Here is a 20,221-nt window from a genome sequence, read left to right on the forward strand (position 1 = left end):
GGAGAGACCTCACCATGCACAGAGACCCTCCCCATGGTCAACACTCACAAAGCATTGTCTTGTATCTGACTCAGATTGCCACTGGGGAAGCCATGAGAAGGGACCTTGCGGGGCTCCAACTACAGGAAGCATAACTGACCGAGGCCCTACGCCTATGCTTGGAAGTCCAAGGCAGGGTTTGCATAGAGGCCTCGTCCCCCTCATGCCTGCTCCCAGCCAATGTCCCAGGGCAGGTAGGTATACCACAGTGGGCAAGGCTCCTGGGGCACACGGGACTCCTCTGGCTCCTCTTGGATGACCTTGCCAGCTTACATCCAACTGAAGTCTAGGGCACATTCACTTCCCTTCTGCCCGTCTCCTTCACATGCAGAACTTTCTGAAGCTCTCTGCCTTTCACAGTTGCCACTCCATGTTTTTCCTCACAGGTGTTTCCTCTACTGAAATCTGCACACTTGATCTAGTTTGGGCTTCTGTTTCTCAGAAGACCCAGATTCAGACACCACTCCCACATCTTGGAGTCAGAAGCCTCAGTGACAGACCTTCCCTGCTACAGTGTCTGGGCCAAGAATTGGCGAATTTGTTGGGCAAGCAGTCTTATCTCAGTGGTGGTCACACACTAACTCCTGAAAAACTTGGGGCTGCAGGTCGAGCATGTTCAATTCACACATAAGTGGATACGATTGCATGTAAACTTTCTATGACTGCAATTTTTTGAAAGGTAGGTGTTAACATTTGAAAATAAAATCTCTTGGGAGGTACCAAAATGTTTGTAAACATTTATAATCGTAGAGCATATGATTGTCATTTTTGTCACCACGAGGTAGTTGCAAACTAATAAAAGAGGGAAGAAATAAAGCAAGACGACAGAGAGGAATATGTTTAACCATCTCAATTTTATAGAAAAATAAGGACATTTAAAAGACACGTAGGAAAGATGGTGGGGATGGGCATGTTGAAGGGACAGTATTCATATGAAGTAATTATATGCTAAGCTGGAACTATGGTGTAAAGTATCATTACTCACCGGCACAGGGGATCATCAGCACACTTGTGAGGAGAAACGCAATCATAGCAGGAGAACAAAGGATGGGGCTTAGGCAGCAACTGGAACAGACTCCTGGGAGAGAAGCCAGCAGAATAGGATGGATGCGTTTTCAGAATTCTCATGAAAGAACCCGTGGGACCCCCATGTCCTTTCTTGGTCCCACAAGGCATGTGGTAAAAGGAGAAAACCCTGAAAGGGTGTAGGTTCCAGTTTTGCCACTAACTGACAGTGTGCCTCTAAGAAGATTATGTCCCCTCCTTGAGACTCAGTTTACCCATCTGTAAATTGGAAATGTAGCCATGAGCTCTCTGAAGACACAGCCGTGGTCTTCTGTATTTACTGATTGATTCCATGGTCATTTATTCCAGGTCTGCCTCGTGTCAGGCATCAAAGGATTGAGGATCCAGGAGTGCAAAGTGAGGAAAACACACTCCTTACGTCCGAGTTGCTCATAGACTAATGCGGAAGGGAGGCAAGGTAACAAGTGCTGTAGTTTGACTTTTGCTGATTGAATTTTAAATAGCCTGTACTTTATGTTATACCCAGCATTCCCAATGCACACTTTGGCATGTAGGTTTTGAACCTTTCAACCACCACTTGACATATAAATAAATCCGAAAACCACATGGTGGCGCTGCATGCTAGGAAACAAAGCTTTTCCTGCCGCATCTCCCTCTTCCTTCCCTTCCTTGGCTTTTGAGAGTTTTGAATACTTTGTTGCGGTCCTGAGAGTTCCATAGATACGCCTCAGAGGATGCTTTGGGGGCAAAGGGGCCAAGTGGGCAGAGTCCAGCAACCCTATTTATTGCTTTTAACTTGTAGCTGCCGTCTGGTGAGATCAGCAAATATTTAACTTCAATAAGCCCTTAACGGACTCTAGCCAGTCCATTATATATTTAATAGTGTGGCAGGGTTGGAGGGGCAGGGAAAAGACCAGAGTGATTTTAAAATAATTTTTGCCCCCTTAGAATATAACTCCATAAATAATGTAAATACGATTGGTTGACTTGTGCATATTCTGCTTTTAGAACATGTTTTTGGGGCCGGGCGCGGTGGCTCAAGCCTGTAATCCCAGCACTTTGGGAGGCCGAGGTGGGCGGATCACGAGGTCAGGAGATCGAGACCACGGTGAAACCCCGTCTCTACTAAAAATACAAAAAAAAATAGCCGGGCGTGGTGGTGGCGGGCGCCTGTAGTCCCAGCTACTCGGAGAGGCTGAGGCAGGAGAATGGCGTGAACCCGGGAGGCGGAGCTTGCAGTGAGCCGAGATCGCGCCACTGCACTCCAGCCTGGGCGACAGAGCAAGACTCCGTCTCAAAAAAAAAAAAAAGAACATGCTTTTGGGACAAAGTATGAATGATAATACATCTTGATCCATACCACCCTAGTGGCACACACAGGGCTACTGGATAGGGTTGTACATGTTGTGCACTGCACAAAAGCGCTTGGTCAGGGGGATCAACTAGATGCTGAAAAAGCCAGTGCTTAACTCTGAAGCTTGTCCTCTGCAGTGTTGCATCAACCCGAAGGAAGGAGCACTTTGTAAAATTTGTTCTCCCAGAGACCACGCCTGCCCCGTATTCTGGTGGTCCTGCATATGTACCCAGGGCCGTAGCGGGTCACTCTGCCTGTGAGCAAGGCTTGGTATTAGGGAAGGTGTCCCAGAGGAGAAGACATTGTAGGTTGTACAATCACTACTCTATGGACCTATCCCAGGGTCTAGCACAAGCTCTGGTGGCTGCAAAATAAATGTTTGTTGAATGAATTTTTTAAAAAAGAGTAGAGTGTGAGTTCTTTGAGATTCTCACTCAGCTCAAGAATTCTCTAGTAATCTGGTTACCATCTCATTGGTACAACGCTCTGCTTAGAGCCTTTTTTAGCCACACAAATTCCTAAAGCTGGTTAATTTTCAAGGTTAGACAGTCTCCCTCACTGTTTGGTGGAAATTCAGTTCTGAATGATTCCTTCTCAGGCCATGAAACAAGACTGAAAATTAAGGGGGAGACAAGAGAGGTCTCCAAATGGAAAGTGGTATGCCCTGGAAACTCTTGTGGGTTAGCAGAAGGCACTTCAGAGGAGCCCAGAGACCTCACCGAAATGATACCCACACAAATGGGGCCAACATGAACTTGGACAATGTAGTCACTTTCTGCCACTCAGTATGTCAGGTATTTTATTGTGACCATCACACCGTGACAGGTTGCCAGCATGTCTGAACTTGGAGTGGCACTGGGATCTTCCAGTCCGAGCTCCTGTTTTACAGATGAGATCATTGAGGCTTAGAACCTGGCAAATCATGGCAAGAATGCCCGACTTCCCAGGTCTCCTGACTCCAAGTCCAGTGTCATCATAATAACAGTACCTATCTGTGAGGTTGTTGTGAAGACTGAAATGAGTTCATCTTTGTGAGGCACTTACAACAGTGCCTGACATAGAGAAGTTGCTCAAAAGCATTAAGAATTACAATGATGGCATCTGGCTTGAGGTTAAAGACTCAATAAGTAGCAGCTGTTACAGTGAAGGCCTTTGTGCTGTTCCCTAATCCCCTGTAAGAGTGGAAGGCCCTGTCTGCTGAATGAAGAAGAGTGATCAGTTTCACATAGTGGATCTCTGTTTTTATTTTGTGACATGTGTTTCAGGGGTGCATTCCCCTGGGTCATTCTGCAGCTCAGATGAGATGGCCTGAGGGTCATGTTCCATTACCTCCTTGAAATATGTTGCTTGAATGCAAATGAGCCAAAATGACTTTATTAGAGACATAATTTTGACTCTGCTCTAATTTATTTTTGCAATAAGTTATAAGGAGCTATGATTGGGTGTTCTTAGATAATGGGCAGAGTTTCAGTAGGGGAAGATGAAAAAGTCCTGGAAGTGGACAGTGGCATGTTTGCACATCAATGTGAATGCACTTAATGCCCTCAACTGTACACTTAAAAGTGGCTAACATGGTCAATATTATCTTATGTATATTTTATGACAACTTTTTAAAAAGTAAGTAATAAACTTCATGACCTTATTCCTTTAAACACAAAATTTCATGGATTGGGTCATTCTTTGTGTCAGGTGTTTCACTGAGTATGCCCCACTTGCTGTCTGGTGACAACCCTCCAAGACTTTGGCTATCAAGACGCCTCACTTTCTAGACCAGGAAACTGGGCTCAGAGGGTGAGTCACTTGCCAGGGTGGCCCTTGCCCAGAAGGGGGCGCTCTGGCAATGACCAGACCCAGGTGGGCCAGCTGACTTGTTCTGGCTCCAACACCCTAAACTGCTAGGCCGGTCCTTTGAGACCAACTAAGCATCCCAGTGATGATTCACTGCATAACTGTCACAATTATCGGTAGTACTTGCTTGGGAGGACCCTTAGGGTGGCCAGCTTCTTGCTAGGGTGTGGTGAAACACAGCAGGTGACAGCTCCCTCGCTGAGCGCCAAGAAGGAAAGTCAGTGCCAGCCAGAAGGTGCCAGTTAGAAGCACATGGTCAGCCCTGGGCAACAGTGAGGATGACCCGAATCCAGGGTACGTGCACATTAGGGTATGTGGGTGGGATGGCACAGGGCTGCCTCTGAAATCCAGTATCCTCCTGTTGGCCAAGTCAGGCGCCCTTGGCTGTGGGGCTGTGTTTACCTGGAGGAAAGACCTCCTTCTCCTAATTTGCCCAAGGAACCCCCTGGGGCTGTTGTGTCCTCATGGGTCAGCGCTGTCCTTGTGGGCCTGAGAAGGCTCCCGAAGCCTCGCATTGGTCTGCATGCCAGGTTTGGAGTCCCGGCTCCCCAAGCTGTCTCCCAATGGCTGGTCTCATGGCCGCATAGCCAGTGTCTGAGCCCAAGGCCTTGCTGGTCGGACAGATCTGGGCTGGGGTCAGGGAGTTCAGGCTCTGCCTTTTGCTTGTCGAGTGCCCTGAGCCAGGCACTGAAGATGCCTAGAACTCATTTTCCTGGGCAGCGAAATGCATATAATGGTGTTTTTTCATCAGGGAATCATGAGGGTTAAATGTGATGAATCTTATAAAGGTAGAAAGCCATCTCCGGCACTTGCTAAGTGCTCAGTGAGGACTTCCCATAATTAATGCTGATTGTGTTTCCACACCAGGTGCCCTGGTTGGGGTCATTGCCCCACACAGGCTTGGAGGATCCTCACTAATGTGAAGTGGTGGATTTTTCCCCCAGGTAAATTCGCCAGGTGCTGTCTGTCTGGCATTGCATCTTTTCACAGATAGACTCAGAGCAATTTGGGTTTTTAGCTATATCCTGGAGCAACATCCAGGTCTCAGACAGCCCTGAGAGCATCCCCTACCACCTTATCCTCATTAATTTATCTCCTCATTTCCCCACCATTCTTCTCTCCCTTCCTCCCTCTTTCCCTCTCTCCCTCCCTCCCTTCTACCCTCTCTTTGTCCTTCCTTTTCTTCCTTCATCAATTTCTCCCACTTTTCTTCCCTCCCCTCCTTCCTCCTACCCTTTCTGCCTCCTTCCATCTCCCACCCATTTTCCTCCCTCCCTCCCTCTTTTCCTCCATCCCTCCCTCTCCCCCTCCTTCTCTTTCCCCCTCCCTCCTTCTCTTCTCCCATTCATTTCCCTCCTTTACTTGCTGTCTTCCTCCCTCCCTCCCTCCCTCCCCTGCTCTCTGTCTCCCCAACAATCAGGAATAACAGGTGCCTACCGTGAAGGCTCCACTGGAGTGCAGCTGGATGAATGATGCTAGGGTTTGAACAGGTGCAGACTGAGTCCTTTATACCCCAAGGAAAGACCCTTAGCCATGTGACGCCTCTCTCCACTCCTCACATCAAGAAGGAAGCCTTTCATGAATGTTGGCAGGTGGGCTGCCTCTGAAGGGAGGAGGCATCATAATACTATAGCTTGGAACAGGTGAAAGCTCCATATTAAGAGGCCCCATCTTGAGCCTCAGAGGAGACCCAGGCTCTAATTAGAGAACAATGGGTTCCCTGTTCTACCCCACCTCACCTCAAAGGCTAGGAGGCCCATGGATTATGTCTCAGGGTCTTCATGGGAGCTCTCAGGGGATGAAAGACTGATGAAAGTCATGTGGGCTCTCCTGCAAGATAAAGGGCTGGCTTTGTCTGGTCTAGTTCATTCTTTAGCAAGAGGATTTCTAGCGTGATTCTTCTTATATGTTCTTGGCCTCAGACCTCGAAATTTGATGCCTCCTTCCTTTAGGGCTTTTCTGCCCAAGCTGTGGGGCAGGGTGAGGTGGGGCTTTATAATCAGACACCCCAGGTTCCTCTGCCAGCCCTGCTACTGAGTAGCAGTGTGACCTTGAGTTTGTCACTGCTCAGCTTTAGCTTCCACATCTGTTAAATGGGCTTAATCCTACTAGGATTGAGAGGCTGAAGAAAGCCATGTACAGTGTGTGATATAGGGGCTCATTAAGTCCTAGTTCTTTTTGTCACTTCTTCATATCCCCTTGTGAAGGGTTTTCTTTCCTGATTTTGAAAGGAGAACTGGCATTTATTGAGTATGTGTAATGTACCACAAGTGTTTTATAGGATTTCGCCCTCATCGTCCCTGCAGCAGCCCTTCCATTGCTGCTTTCATAATCCTAGGAGGAAGGATGAATTAGCTCCACTTTACAGATGAGAAAAAATGGTGTCATTGAGGTTGAGGCATTGTAGAAGCTCACGTGTGATGGAAGCATTCTGGAATGCAGGTTAGCCTGGCTGTGAACCCTCTGAGTTGCTCAGTCTATGGCCACCTCCTGCAGAAGCAGGACTCCTCAAACGATTAAATCAGAACACAATTGAGCCCCTATGGAAGAACCCATTGAAGGGCTTCTTCAAATAAGTAATTACTCTCATGCATTGAGGCTTGTGTTTATAGATCATTAACTACAGACAATGCATCTCATGTGATTTGAGGAATGAAGATGCATTGTCTGTAATATTTTCTCATTAGCGCCAAAGACCCACCATCTCTAAAATGACTAAGCCCATGGGCATCTATGGCTCAGTGTAGCAAAATCCATCTTTTCAGCATCTCAAGAGCATAGCTGAGATTGTTATTATGCCTGAGCAATACAAAGGCATAACAATCTGTATAGGTACCTTGTTCGAGACATTTCATGGGGTTTTGAGAAGGATCATTTTTTCCCCATAGCTTACAATAGAGTATCTTAATCTTAGCACTGTTGACATTTGGGCCAAATTATTCTTTTATTGTAGGAGTTGTCCCGAGCATTGCAATATCACAGGTCTCTACTCAACTGATGCCAGTAGCATTCCCTACCTTGTTGTGACAACCAAAAATGTCTCCAAACTGCCAAGTGTCCCCTGGGGGCCAAATCACCCCTGATTGAAAACCACTGGCCTTCAATATCCCTGGAACCTTGGCCTTTTACCATTATGTTGGTGGAATAAGGTGAGAGTGAAGTTTTCACAAGAACCCAGACATAAGAGGAAAAAGTGTGTTCTAAATGAGAGTTTCAACGTTTAGATTTCATTATGATAGCACCTAAATGTCTCGTTCACACAAACCCACAGCACTAGTGCACCTGTGCAGAAATAGGGAGCCACACACACACAAACATTTACAGCCATGCACTGGGGCCAAGAAACAAACACAGTCTTTCTCCTCTCTCTCCCTCCTCCTCCCGCGTTGCCTCTCCTCTTTCCCTTCCCCTCCTTCCTTTCCCTCTCCCTCATCTTCTCCCTCTCCCTTCCTCCTTCTCTCTGTCTCTCTCTTTCTTTCTCTTGACAACTTAGCTGGTCTTCTGGGCATGAATGAAATAGACAGAAATGCGCCTGCACCTTTGCTACCTGGAAGAATGCAGTTTAATGATGTTATGCATGTAACTGCACAGTCTCCTTCATCAGAGCAGATACAGTCACTGTCCCATCTCTTTCACCTTATCTGCTAACCACTGGTGGCCACATATGCACTAATTACTAGTAGTTCCAGATCAGTAGCACCCCCTGAGGCTTTGTTACTGCCCTAGCTATCCCCTAAATCAGGACACATTCAGCTCAGAAGGGGTCAAACCTCTTATGAACTCCAGGAGACCAGTTGGACTCCAGGCAGTCGTCAGCCACTCCTGGGCCCTGTTTTCCTTCTGCCATTGCTGCTGTTGTGGCTGATGGTGTGACTGTGGAAAACTGGCCCCAAGGAGTCCTCTGAGCCTTTGTCCTTGCTGCTAGGCCAGATCCCTGCATAAGCCTCAGAGGTATTCCGTATTTGAGCTTCGTAAAGATTATAGTCATGCTCAGTCATTATTCCCAAAGTATGGGGTAACTGGGTCCACATGGGTTTCCCCACAAGTGAATAGCCCCAGTCTTGGGCCCAAGCCATCCATCCATTCTTCACCTTCCTTGATGATAAGTTACTCTTTGGGGAACCTTGAGGACCCTTCCCTGTCAAAGGTCCTTAATTAATATCCATGCAAGGGTTGAATCAAATTAACCCATACTTAATGAGTTTGCTTGGTTCCTATCCAGGTAGAAGTCCCTTTGCCTCCCAGAAAATTTGTTGTATCTTCTTCCTCTTTGCAAAAGTCATGACAACATATATTTATGAGCTTGACATTTGCATACCTTGGAGAGTCTTTCAAGTGTTCTGGAGAATAAAAAGAAATATTTCTGCATATGATTAGAAAGAGAAATGTCTGGCCGCTCCTCTCTCCAAGGTCCAAGTTCTACCTCCCCAGGCACCTTGTGGTTCACAGGAGTGCCAGGGCACTCAGGGGTCTTCCAATTGGGGAAACTGTTTTCTACTTAGATGATGAACAGAAAGTGACTTTCCTCACCCAAGGGCAGCCATAGATCACAAAAGGGTAAAAAAAACTCATGGCCCAGCAGAGTCCTAAGGCAAGAGAGTGGAGAAGGAACACCAGGCACATCAGGAGAAAAGCTGTCCCTGGTAATGAGGAATAAGGGGTCCGTGCAGGGCCACTGGAGAGAGCACACATGCTCTACATGGAGACTCGGCATAGATAGGGATACTGGAGCAACTGCAAACCTGAATGTAGCGAAAAAGGAACCTGATACAATGAAGGTGGCACCTCAGTATGTGGGGATGCAGAAGAAAGTTGACTCCACAGATGTACTCCACAGATGAGCTCAAATCCTGCACCTTCCAGAGGAACGTCTGGTCCTTGACCAGCTCCTGGGGAATCCCCTGTAAATCCTTGGAATATCCTGCCTGATAAGTGTCTCTTGTACCTGGGGCTTTGTGCCATGACAGATAGTTTATGTTAACAATGTGATTTATGATGGGGCCTTAGGTCATGCAGTATCAGCTTGACCTCTAGAGGGACTGGAGACTGAATAACTAAGTTTAGCCATGCAGGCCATGAAGGCACTCCATACCTACTCCATACCCCCAAATATCCCCTGGACACCAAAACTTGGATGAGCTTTCCTGGCTGACAATACTCCACATGTTGTTAAACATTGTTGCTGGGAGGATTAGATGCTGACTGTGCAACCCCACTGGAAGCTTGTGCCTGGGCTCTCTTGGACTCTCTCTAGAGGTGCCTTTCACCTTTGCTGGTTTTCATCTGCATCCTTTTGTTGTAATAAATGCAAAATGTGAATATAACAGTTTTCCCGACCTCTGAGTTCTACTCATGAATCATGGAACCTGAGGGTGCTCATGGGGACCTCTGAATCCAGTGGGTCACACAGAAGAGGAATCAAGACAGATGTCAATGAAAACAACTCTATAAACCTCCTCCTAATGATAAAGTTGGAAGATTATATAGATCCCATACCATGGCAAGTCTGATTGGTTGTACACGTTTTACTTAACTGTATAGAAACAGTATATGTGAATCTCTCTAGAGTATGAATTCAATCTTAATTTATGCTTTTGTTGTCTTTCAAAAGTCTCAAGTTTAAGTCATCTCAGGTATTGTGTCAGAGTCTCCGTGGCTGAACTGGTTTGTGCAGGCTAGTGTGCCCATGCATCCCCAGTTTTTAAATTGTCAGGATTGCCTCAAGCATTGTAGGAGTTTCTTGAGCATGAACACTAGATTTCCATGACTTTGAAGCAGGCAAGGAGTCTGGCGTTGCTGTATTAGTTGTGAGGCCTCTAACAAGAAAACTTCTACCTTCAATGTTTTGCACAGATTCACAGGAGAGGGAAAAAAAATGCTACTTCCAAGAATAACCACTTTCAATTAATTGATGATCTAGCTGGAGCCTGGGTGAATTCTTCAAATGTAGCCCACTTGGGACAAGAGCCAGGGTGGATGGCATATCCCCTGAAGTCATTGTTATGCCCTAGTGTTATTTTCAAGGCCTCACACAGACTTGCAGATATTCTCAAGGCATTTTTGCTTTAAGGCTGAAAAAAAAAAGCAGAAGAAGAAGGAACTCAAGGTACTGAGACATAAACACTGTAGAGACATAAATTAAACCCTGATGGCGCCAACAAGGGTCTAGGCTCTTCCGGAGAGCAAGTGTGGGGCAGTGCACTGCACAGGAGTCACTAGGGGTGAGCCTCAGAAGGTGGAAAAGACTCGTCCAAGACCCCATTGCTAGTTAGCAGCAAAGTCTAGTGAGGAGCAGCCCCTGTTTCTCCACTCACTGCCCAATGCTCTTTTCCAATACCCAGCTGTAGCTAAAGCATCTCTACAGCTTGCACGAGGCTAATTTAAACTCATTAATAAGTTGTTCAGTAAACGTATTATGTTGTGTGCATAGAGATTGTAATGTGACAGGGACAAAAGAACTATTGAATTATGTGTTTGCAAGATTTCCTGTTTCCTCTCCTCATATCAGATAAAGGGATTTCTATCTTTGATTTCTGACCACCCCACCCCCACTCCTAATGCCTGTAATTTTTTGGTCATTTAATGCAGGATGAAGGTGATGATAGGAAGAGAAGACAGGAAAAGTGGGATGGTGGACTTGCATAAGAAGTAAGGACCCTGTGTTTGGGAAAGAAAAAAATAATGGAGGCAGAAGGAAAGCAAAGTAAGCAGAAGAGGTAAATGGAAACACAGAGAAGAGCCAGAGAGCTTGATTTTAGGAGAGCTACTGAGTGATAAGTTGAAAAATGAAATATAGAGAAGTTTTAAGATGATGGCTTGTGAGAAGTGAGAAACAGTGAAGGGCAGAAAGAATAAGAAGAGTCTCTAAGGACTGTCGACATGGATTCCAGGGATCGCAGCTGGTATCCTTCAGGATCCAAATGGAAAGATTGGTTTATTACACTGTTTTGTTTGTTCAAACGTAAAACATTGCCATGACTGAGCCCTATGTGATATTTGGGTTCTAGTAAGAAGGGGTTTCCTATACAGTTTAATGTAATTCCATGATATTTAGAAGACCAGAGTCCCTTGAGGTAGTTCAGGTAGATGGCATGATAAAATGGCCAAACTATTGGTTTTGGGACATTTTTTGCAGAAGTGAGAGATAAAACAAAGCTGATACCTGCAATATCTGGAAATAAATGAAGTTTTGAAGCTACCAGGACAAGGAGAGAGGTACCATAATGAAACATAAATTCTAGTACTTCACGGTGCCTTCTTTTGCATGAATTATTTGTATACATTTCTCCTTTGGTCAAGAATTTCAGTATTTGTGGGGGTTGTCCTTTGTTTTATTTTTATTTGTCTTTTTTTTTTTTTTTTTGAGAGACAGTCTTGCTCTGTGGCCCAGGCTGGAGTGCAGTGGCGCAATCTCGGCTTACTGCAAGCTCTGCCTCCTAGGTTCACGCCATTCTCCTGCCTCAGCCTCCCGAGTAGCTGGGACTACAGGCATCCGCCACCATGCCTGGCTAATTTTTTTCTATTTTTAGTAGAGACGGGTTTCACTGTGTTAGCCAGGATGGTCTCAATCTCCTGACTTCGTAATCCGCCCGCCTCGGCCTCCCAAAGTGCTGGGATTACAGGCGTGAGCCACTGTGCCCAGCCTTTTATTTGTCTTTTTAGCTTACATAGGAGCTCTGTGGCTAAGAGATTTGCCTGAGTTCACGCAGAGAGCAACAATGCTTGGTCAGGCTGACTCCTGCTGTGTTTTTCCCTTGACCTTATTGCAGACATCAAGCTGTTAGCTGAAAGGGAATAAGAAAAATCCTAGATGCTCTTTGTTCCAAATTAATGAGGACTAGATGACCTACAGCATTCCGAGGACGTCTGGGAATCACTCAGAGTTACAGGACCCTTTTGTGTAATGCATTCACTGCAAAGTTACAACATAGTCAAGCTGTGTACTTACTGTGCGAGTGGGACACCCTTTTCACCCTCTGACAGATATATGTTGCATTCTTCAGAAACCAGGAATAGTATTCAAGACAGTATCTAAAGATTTAAATCAGAGCAGGGAGCAATAACTATCCTGTGATGGCTATTAGAAGACAGCCAGAGTTTTAAAGGTAAGCACATAAACATGAACTATATGGCCAATTATTCACAGCAAGGAACCCTCTGCCCATCTTTAAAGGGTGTCAGAGAAGAGATAGGAAAGAAGGCTGAGTAGGAAGAAGTTCAGACTTTGGGGCCAGCAAGATTTATTCTTATCCCTAGCCCCACTATGTACTAGGATGCATGACTTCAGGGTGATAACTTAATTGTCTGGACTTTAGTTTTCTCATATATAAATGAAAGGCAATAATGGAACCTATACTCGCAGGTTATATAAGGATAAGATAACATATGTAAAGTTCCTGAACAGTACCCAGCATACAAGAGGTGCTCAATACAAATGGTGACATTTTTTTGTTTGTTTACTTATTTATTTTAGTGGGAGATGAAGAGAGAGAGAGTGGAGTGCTGCTATCATTACCAATGCAGCAAACGCTTTGCAAAATAACATTCTGTTCTTGGTCAGGGGTGGCAGGAGCTGTATCAAAGGGCTGTGGTGAAAAGATCACTCACCCAATTAATAGGAAGAAGAGTTTTCAGTGCAGGCTGTGTCACCTAGCTCATTGTATGACTCTGGGAATTCACTTCTCTTTCAATCTCTCACCTGATATTTGAGGAGGTTGGGCTAAACATTCTGTAATTTCTTTTCCACCTCTAACATTCTGTGATTCTAGCATACCCTAGACAGTGTGCAACTAATTGCTCAAGTCAAGCTGTGTTAGAGATTTTCCAAGGGCTATCACCCCCAATTTATAGGAAAGTGCAAAGCTGAGGAAACTGAGGCACAGAGATTAAATGACTTCCCCAAAGGATTTCTGGTGGTAGTATTGGATTTTAACCCAGGTAACCCACTTTATGCCAGAGCACACTGTCATTCTGGTAGGCAATAAGATCAGTATTTGAGTCAGGACCCTGCCAGGAAAACAGGACTTGGTGGTTCTATAGACGGACTTTAATATGTGAATCAGTGATAAGGGGCTGAAAGAACCAACAGGGGAAGGTGTGGTAACCCTGCATTAGCAGCCACAGGGAGTTGCTGGGCCTGGAGGGACAGACGGAGAAAGTATTGTGGCCAAAGCACAGAGGGCAGTGGCCTCGGTGGCAGCTGGGACCGCACAGCTGAAGCTGTTATGAGGATTCCTCGTGGAAACTGGAACCACAGAGGAAATAGAGACGCTCCTGGAAATAAATTGCCCAAGGCAGAAAGGGAGGGGGAGAAATTCCCTGGCTTCTCCCCTCTACTGCCCTCCAATCTCCTCTCAGTATCTTCTACGGGATGAACTCACAGGAATCTGGTTGGCAACGTGTTCTGGGAAAGGTAGTTTGCACAAGTCAGCCCCTTTCATTAAAGGGTCTACTAGAGTACGGGCAGGAAATGGAACCAAGTGTGAGGAAACAAGTGATGAACACATCCAGAATGCTTTTTGTGAGCCTACAAACCTGTACTCTTAGGGAGACCTTTCACAAGTTCCAGAGATAAGATGTCAAAGTTGGCCAACTCAACAGCTGACATGGCCACTAGATATCTGGTTAGCACAGCTACAATATGTCAAGTGTGCTAGCAATGGGATTCCTACTTGGCTGTGGGAGTGGACAAGAGAGCAGCCACAACAGTGTCTTAATCAGCAACCACAGAGCTCAGCGTTCCAGGTACCATGCAGGAACAATTAGATATATTATTTCATTTCATTTCATTCCATTTCATTTTGTTCTCACAACACTGTCAATATAAGAATGCTGCTACACTTTTATATGAATGGTGCTCCTGGAGTTGTACAACATGTGGCCTAGAGTGTAGACAGTACTATACCCATTTTGTAGATGAACAAACTGAGGTTCAGAGATTGAATGACTAGCTCAAGACCACATAGCTTGTAAGTGGTAGAGACTAAATTTAAACCCAGGCCTGCCTGGCTTCAGGCCCTGCCCTCTCTATAGCACACTAAGCTACCTACTAGCTTTGGGGGCCTTGGCTGTATAGTCTAATCCCATTTCTTCTTAGCCAGTGTAACAATCTGCAAGTCATACTTTCTAACAACAGCAACAAAACTTCTTAGAAAGCTTCTGTGATAGAGAATATCAAGCAACTTTGGGGCATGATCTGCTTTAGAAGTTCATATTGCTAGATGGACAACATCATCTAAACTAAGGTGCTCTGTGAAACTGCCAAGTGTGAGGCCAGGATTTAAGTTGCAGCAACCACAGAAACATGACCCACACCTTCATGAGCCAAAAAGCTGCCGTTCTGTGCCTGAATTCACTTTGAGAGGGTACACGGCTCTCAGGATGAATGGGAATCTTGCCCCTATGATCAGGAGAGAAACTATTTAAACACAACATGTCCCATCTCCAAGCTTTCTGGCAGAGGCATCCCCTACAAGTGATAAATGAACAATAGATAAATGCCCATGGTTATTACTTTGTAGGGAATGGAGTCAAAGTTCTGTTCATAACAAGAATATGTATTCCTTACATGGACTAGAGGAGGCATTTCCTTGTAGAAAAGGCTAGATGGTCTTAGAAGAAAATCAGTTGTTAAGGTGCCCTATTTTGTTTGTCTTCAGTTCTTCAGGGCAGACATAAGCTGCAATGCCATGGCTAGGATGAGCTGAAAGTAGTGTTGAAGCACCCATGATTACACCAGCCCCTTGTAGGTATGTCTATCTAAATTCCTAGCAGACCAGAGCTGCTGCACACACTGTGGAGTCAGCAGCAGCCTGAATAGACAAGGTGCCGTGGACACTTGACTGGGGCCTGAGGTAGCAAAATTTCTAAGTCACCAGGGACTGTGGCTTCGTTATCCTGCAAGGAGTGTGCCCCAAGAATGGTTCTGGGGCCCTAAATAAGAAAGATTTCGAGATGACCCTGGGAGGGAGATGATATGAAGAGAATTGGAGTTTAGAGTATCTCAGTTTAAAAATGGACAGGATTTAGAGGGCTGGACTTCAATAATTCTGTATGTTTTATTTATTCTGAACAAGGAGGGAGTAGAAAGCTTGGAGAAGGGATAGATGGAGCTCTAGAGTGAAAGTCAAAGAGAGTATATAATAAGTGACCCAGGTGCTTAAAAGGCAAGGTAGTCCTGAATAAGGACATGCCAGAGACTTGGTCTCCCATCTTTGCTGCAGCTACATTGAACATCTCAGTTGTCCTTAGATGCTCCAGGCTATCCGTCACTCCATCTTTGCAGATGCTATTTCTTTTGCCTGGAAAACTCCTACTCCTCCATAAAACCCTATTAGTTATTTCTCCTGGGATCCCATAGCGTGTTATTCAGGTCTGCTACAGCACTTGTCAGCTGCTTTGAAATTTGTCTTTTTACATTGCCAACTTTCCCACCAGTGTTTTTTTTTTTTCTTTTTTATCACAGAGGCTATGCTCAACAAACATACTGAGTAATGCCACCTCCCCTACTCTAGTATGTTTGGCCTATATTCAGTGTACAAGTTTATGGAAACATTTACTATTCAGTGAAAATACACAGAAAAGAAGGGACAAGCCCAAGCAAACAGGTGCTTCATTGATCTAAATTTAAACTCAAACTTCTCTCTGAAAATGTATGCCTTTTTCATTTATTCATTCAGCTATTATTTGCAATATGAATGTTTTCAAATGTGATATTTTCCAACAGGATATGATTAACAGGTTTTTGCCTGGTTATGTGACTTGGTTCTATTATCTATAATACTATATTTTGATTTGTGTTTATGACCATTTCTTCCTTCAACTATGAAACCCTCAGTTTCTGAGGCTATTTCTGATTCATCTCTAGATCCCCATGGCTTGGGACAGAGCATTACAGATATACAGCAGAGACTCAATACACGTTGTTGGTTAAGTTAATGAGTAAAGGATCTCCTAAAGTGGGCTTAGCCTAGACAATACAGAAAGTATTGTCGTGAAATTTTTCTTTAGAATAAACCTGTGCTTTGGGTCTATAGGTCTTGTGTATTGCCCTCTGTGAATGGAGGAAATGTTCGTACTGACTGGGGGGATCAAAGATTACAGCTGGAAAGAGGTGATGGAAGATGGCTGTCCACCTGGGCTTCAGACTCAGAGGCAGAAATTTTAAAAGCTAATGGATCTTGAGAGTAGTCTTTGAAAATAACATTAAATACAGGAGAGATTGGTATCCAGGCCACTGGAGCAGGAGTATTCATCTATGTAATTTAGTTCTGGGTTTACAGTGAAGAATAAATCTCAGAAGGAATAACAGTATGTCAGCATTGTAGGACAGAAAACGTCCATGCCTAGACCTTCTTAATATAAAACAGGGTCTGCTTTTTAATTTAAGTTTTCCAGCTTATTTTGCTGGTGGATGATTGGTAGGGATTTATGAAAGAACTGGAATTTAGATAGACATATCTTCTAATTATTCTCTCCTAGCAAATCTCTCCAGGCTGAGGGCATTTGGATTAAAGAACCACTCAATATCCTCTGCCATGATCCTCTGCCATAATTCCACTTAACATGACACAAGTTAACTTAACTCAACACAACATAACTCAATATAGCTTAATTAATCTAAACTCAACACAACTTAGCTCAGCTAAACTCATCTCAACTCAACACAGCTCAACTCACCTCAACTCATTACAACTCAACTCAACTCATCTCATCACAGCTAAACTCATCCCAACTCAACTCAACTCATCTCAACTCAACACAACTCACCTCATCTCAACTGAACACATCTCAACTCAACACAACTCAACTCATCTCAACTCATTACAACTCAACTCATCTCATCACAGCTCAACTCATCACAACTCAAGTCAGCTCAACTTAATACAACTCAAGACATCCCAACTCAACACAACTCAACTCATTACAACTCAACTCAATTCATATCAACACAATTCATCTCATCACAGCTCAATTCATCTCAACTCATCACAACTCCAGTCATCTCAACTCATCACAGCTTAAGTCATCTCAACTCAACACAACTCAACTCATCTCAACTCAACACAACTCCAATTCAACTCAACTCAACTCAACTTCAATTCAACTCAACTCAATTATACTTATTGTGTCAGGCACTGCACTTGGTTCTGGGGACCAGCTATGAATGAGATTCCATCATTAATCTCAATGATATGACTGTCTAGTAAAGGACTCAATGGAGAGTCCCTTATCTTGAGGTACCCCCTGCCACCTGTCTGTGGATTGCTTATTGCCTGACTGCCTTGTGGCCTGAAGAAAAGCCACACAGAATAAAAAAACTGTAAATATTCGATGTGAAAAGAAGCCACTGGGCCAAGTTACCTTATGTCCTCTGTCCTGGGACTCCTCTGGCTCATGCAGAGGCATTGCTGGAAGAATTGGCACAGCTCCATCAGGCATGGGTTGAGCCTCTGAATAGCCAGGGTGAGAGGAGCAGCTGCCATAGCTCCCACCTTGAAGAGTGGCTGAGGACACCCTAGAAGATGCAATCCCAGACCAATCAAATCAGTAAGAGTTTAGCAAGAATCTTCTCTTTGCTAAGCCCTGCATCAGGTGAATATAGTCTTGTCCTGATCTCAGGTAGCTCTGAGACAGACAGGTAAACATAGCATTCTTCACCATAACCCAATAAAGCTACTGTGATAGTTTTAAGAGACAGGTGGAAAGAAGGTGGTGATCAAGTTCATGGAGGAAAACAGAGATAGTTTCACTGAAAAGCAAATATTAAACAGAGATCTAAGATGTTGAACAGGAATGCATCAGGTGGAGGGCATTTCTGGTGAAAGGGACAGAGCATACAATGACTCTGCATGATGTAAGGGGGTGACTTGCTGAGAGGGATTTAAGAAAAATTTGAGTATGGGGGTATGAGGTATGTATATGCATGTGTGTGTGCAGGGTACATGTGTGTGCATGTGTATGTATATGTATGTGCATGCATGTGAGAGCATATGGATATGTGTTTGCCTGTGTGTGAGTATGTATATGCACATGCATGTGTATGTGAGTGCAAAAAGGAGAGAAAGAAGGGCAGGTTGAAAGATGAGACTGGCATGCTGGGTCACTGGAGAGTCAGGCTCTGAGTTTGTGAGTTCTGTGTTTCCATCAAGTGAAAGTTAACTATGTTTCCGTGAACCACATTTTCAGTGTTGTTTAATTTTTAGTTTTTAGGAGGAGGAAGGCCAAAGATAAAAGAAGGAGAGAACAAATTATTTTTAATAAAAATTCCAACTCGTTGGGATCTGCTGAGACTCAGAAAGCTTCCTATGGCTACACCTACATTTCCTCATATGGAAAATAGGGAGACCCATCCCTATCATATAGGATGACTGGAATTGTCTCATTGTCATAAATGAGACAATTTATATAAAGTATATTGCGTATTGCAAAGTTGTTCACATGAAACAAACAATAAATAATAGCAATTATTATTATTATTTATTTATTAAAAATTTATTCAGCTCCACTACATGCTAGGCACTGGTGACAGCCACTAGAGCTACAAAATGAATAAGAATAAAAAGGGCCTTCCTCTCATAGAGCTTACTTTATAGGGATCGGAAGGTTATATTACAATATTATTAATAATCTTCCAACAAAGGTTCACTAATCACTATCGGGAAAAATTATCTAAAACCTGGAAATAAACAAAAAGGATTACTGAATACCCTTTTAATGCAGTTTTGGTTATTGTCTAGCAGACTCTCTGGGGCCTGTCTGGGTAAAAATAATTGTGCACCATTAGCTGACTTTCTATTGAATGGGTGATTTTACAACTATCAAGGGGTAGATGTTAACTGATAGCAATATAAATAATTCTTGTCTAAGAGCAATGCTAATTATTTCTGTCCATAGCAATGTGAATGAATTTTGTCTGGCAGAGGTGCAATTGATTTTTGTCTAGTAAAAAAAAGAGTTTATTGTTGTGGGATATCAATTCATTTGAGAATTCCTTTGACTGACTACATTAATCTTTTTCCCTCAAATTCCCCCATTAAAGTAATCTTCACATCTTTCTGGTTTCCTCATTACTTAATGAGTTCAATAATATCTTTGATATGTTGACATGTGTTCATTTAATATTATTCTGTCATGTTTGAACATTTTTCACAATTATAATTTAGCAGTAATTACTTATTTTTATTTTTTATTTCTTGTAGAGATGGGGACTTGCTATGTTGCCCAGGCTGGTCTGAAACTCCTGGGCCCAAGTAATTCTCCCACCTCAGCCTCCCAAAGTGCTGGAATTACAGGTGTAAGCCACCACATCTGGACAGTAATATATTTATTTAAGTGGAGAAGGGGCTCATAATGTTAGCAGAAGACTTTTTAAGAAGGTAGAAAGAAAATACTTTATTCTGAGTTAACTGGAACATTGACCAATTTCCATCAATGTGCCACGACTTTTTCTCTATCAGTTATTGAGCAGTTGCTATGTATCAGGCACTCTCCTAAGATCTTTGCATACATTATTTTATCTAATTCTCATAAATCTTGTGAAGTAGACATCAGAAGTATACAAAAGAGGACACAGAGGGTCTGAGTAATTCTGCAGTTGTATCAGTTATGCAACAGGGAGTAACTCCAGCAAGATCTGACTCTGAAGCCCGTGCTCATAACCATCACACTTCACTACTTGAACATAATTAACATTCCCAAGGCTTGATTTCCATGTCCCTTGCCCCAAACCACCCCATCCATCCTTCTCTAACTCAGGAAATGACATTTGGGATATTCACTTAGTTGCTCAAACTTGGGCATGATTTTTGGTTCCCTCCTGTGCTCACTCCACCATCACCACATCCTCTTGGTTCTATCTCTTAAATATCACCCAAGTCTCCCTATCCACACAGTCACCTCCACTTTCCAGTCACCATCACCACTGGCCATCATTAGCACAACAGTCACCTCGCA

At 43.9% G+C, this 20,221-nt stretch overlaps 1 protein-coding gene across 1 annotated transcript in view; it reads right to left on the reverse strand.

Moving 5' to 3' along the window:
* Positions 1-10,294: 10,294 nt before the first annotated feature.
* The window catches only part of HHLA1 (HHLA1 neighbor of OC90), a 36,555-nt gene continuing 26,628 nt past the window's right edge, over positions 10,295-20,221 (reverse strand). Inside the window, exons 14-16 of the mRNA XM_032758504.1 lie at positions 17,630-17,783; positions 12,216-12,298; positions 10,295-10,338 (exon numbers count right to left, since the gene is read on the reverse strand). Coding sequence (XP_032614395.1) covers positions 10,295-10,338; positions 12,216-12,298; positions 17,630-17,783 — 281 coding nt within the window. The remainder of the gene's footprint in view (positions 10,339-12,215; positions 12,299-17,629; positions 17,784-20,221) is intronic.

This window comes from Hylobates moloch, unplaced genomic scaffold (assembly GCF_009828535.3).
Source record: "Hylobates moloch isolate HMO894 unplaced genomic scaffold, HMol_V3 SCAFFOLD_9, whole genome shotgun sequence".
NCBI classification, from domain to species: domain Eukaryota; kingdom Metazoa; phylum Chordata; class Mammalia; order Primates; family Hylobatidae; genus Hylobates; species Hylobates moloch.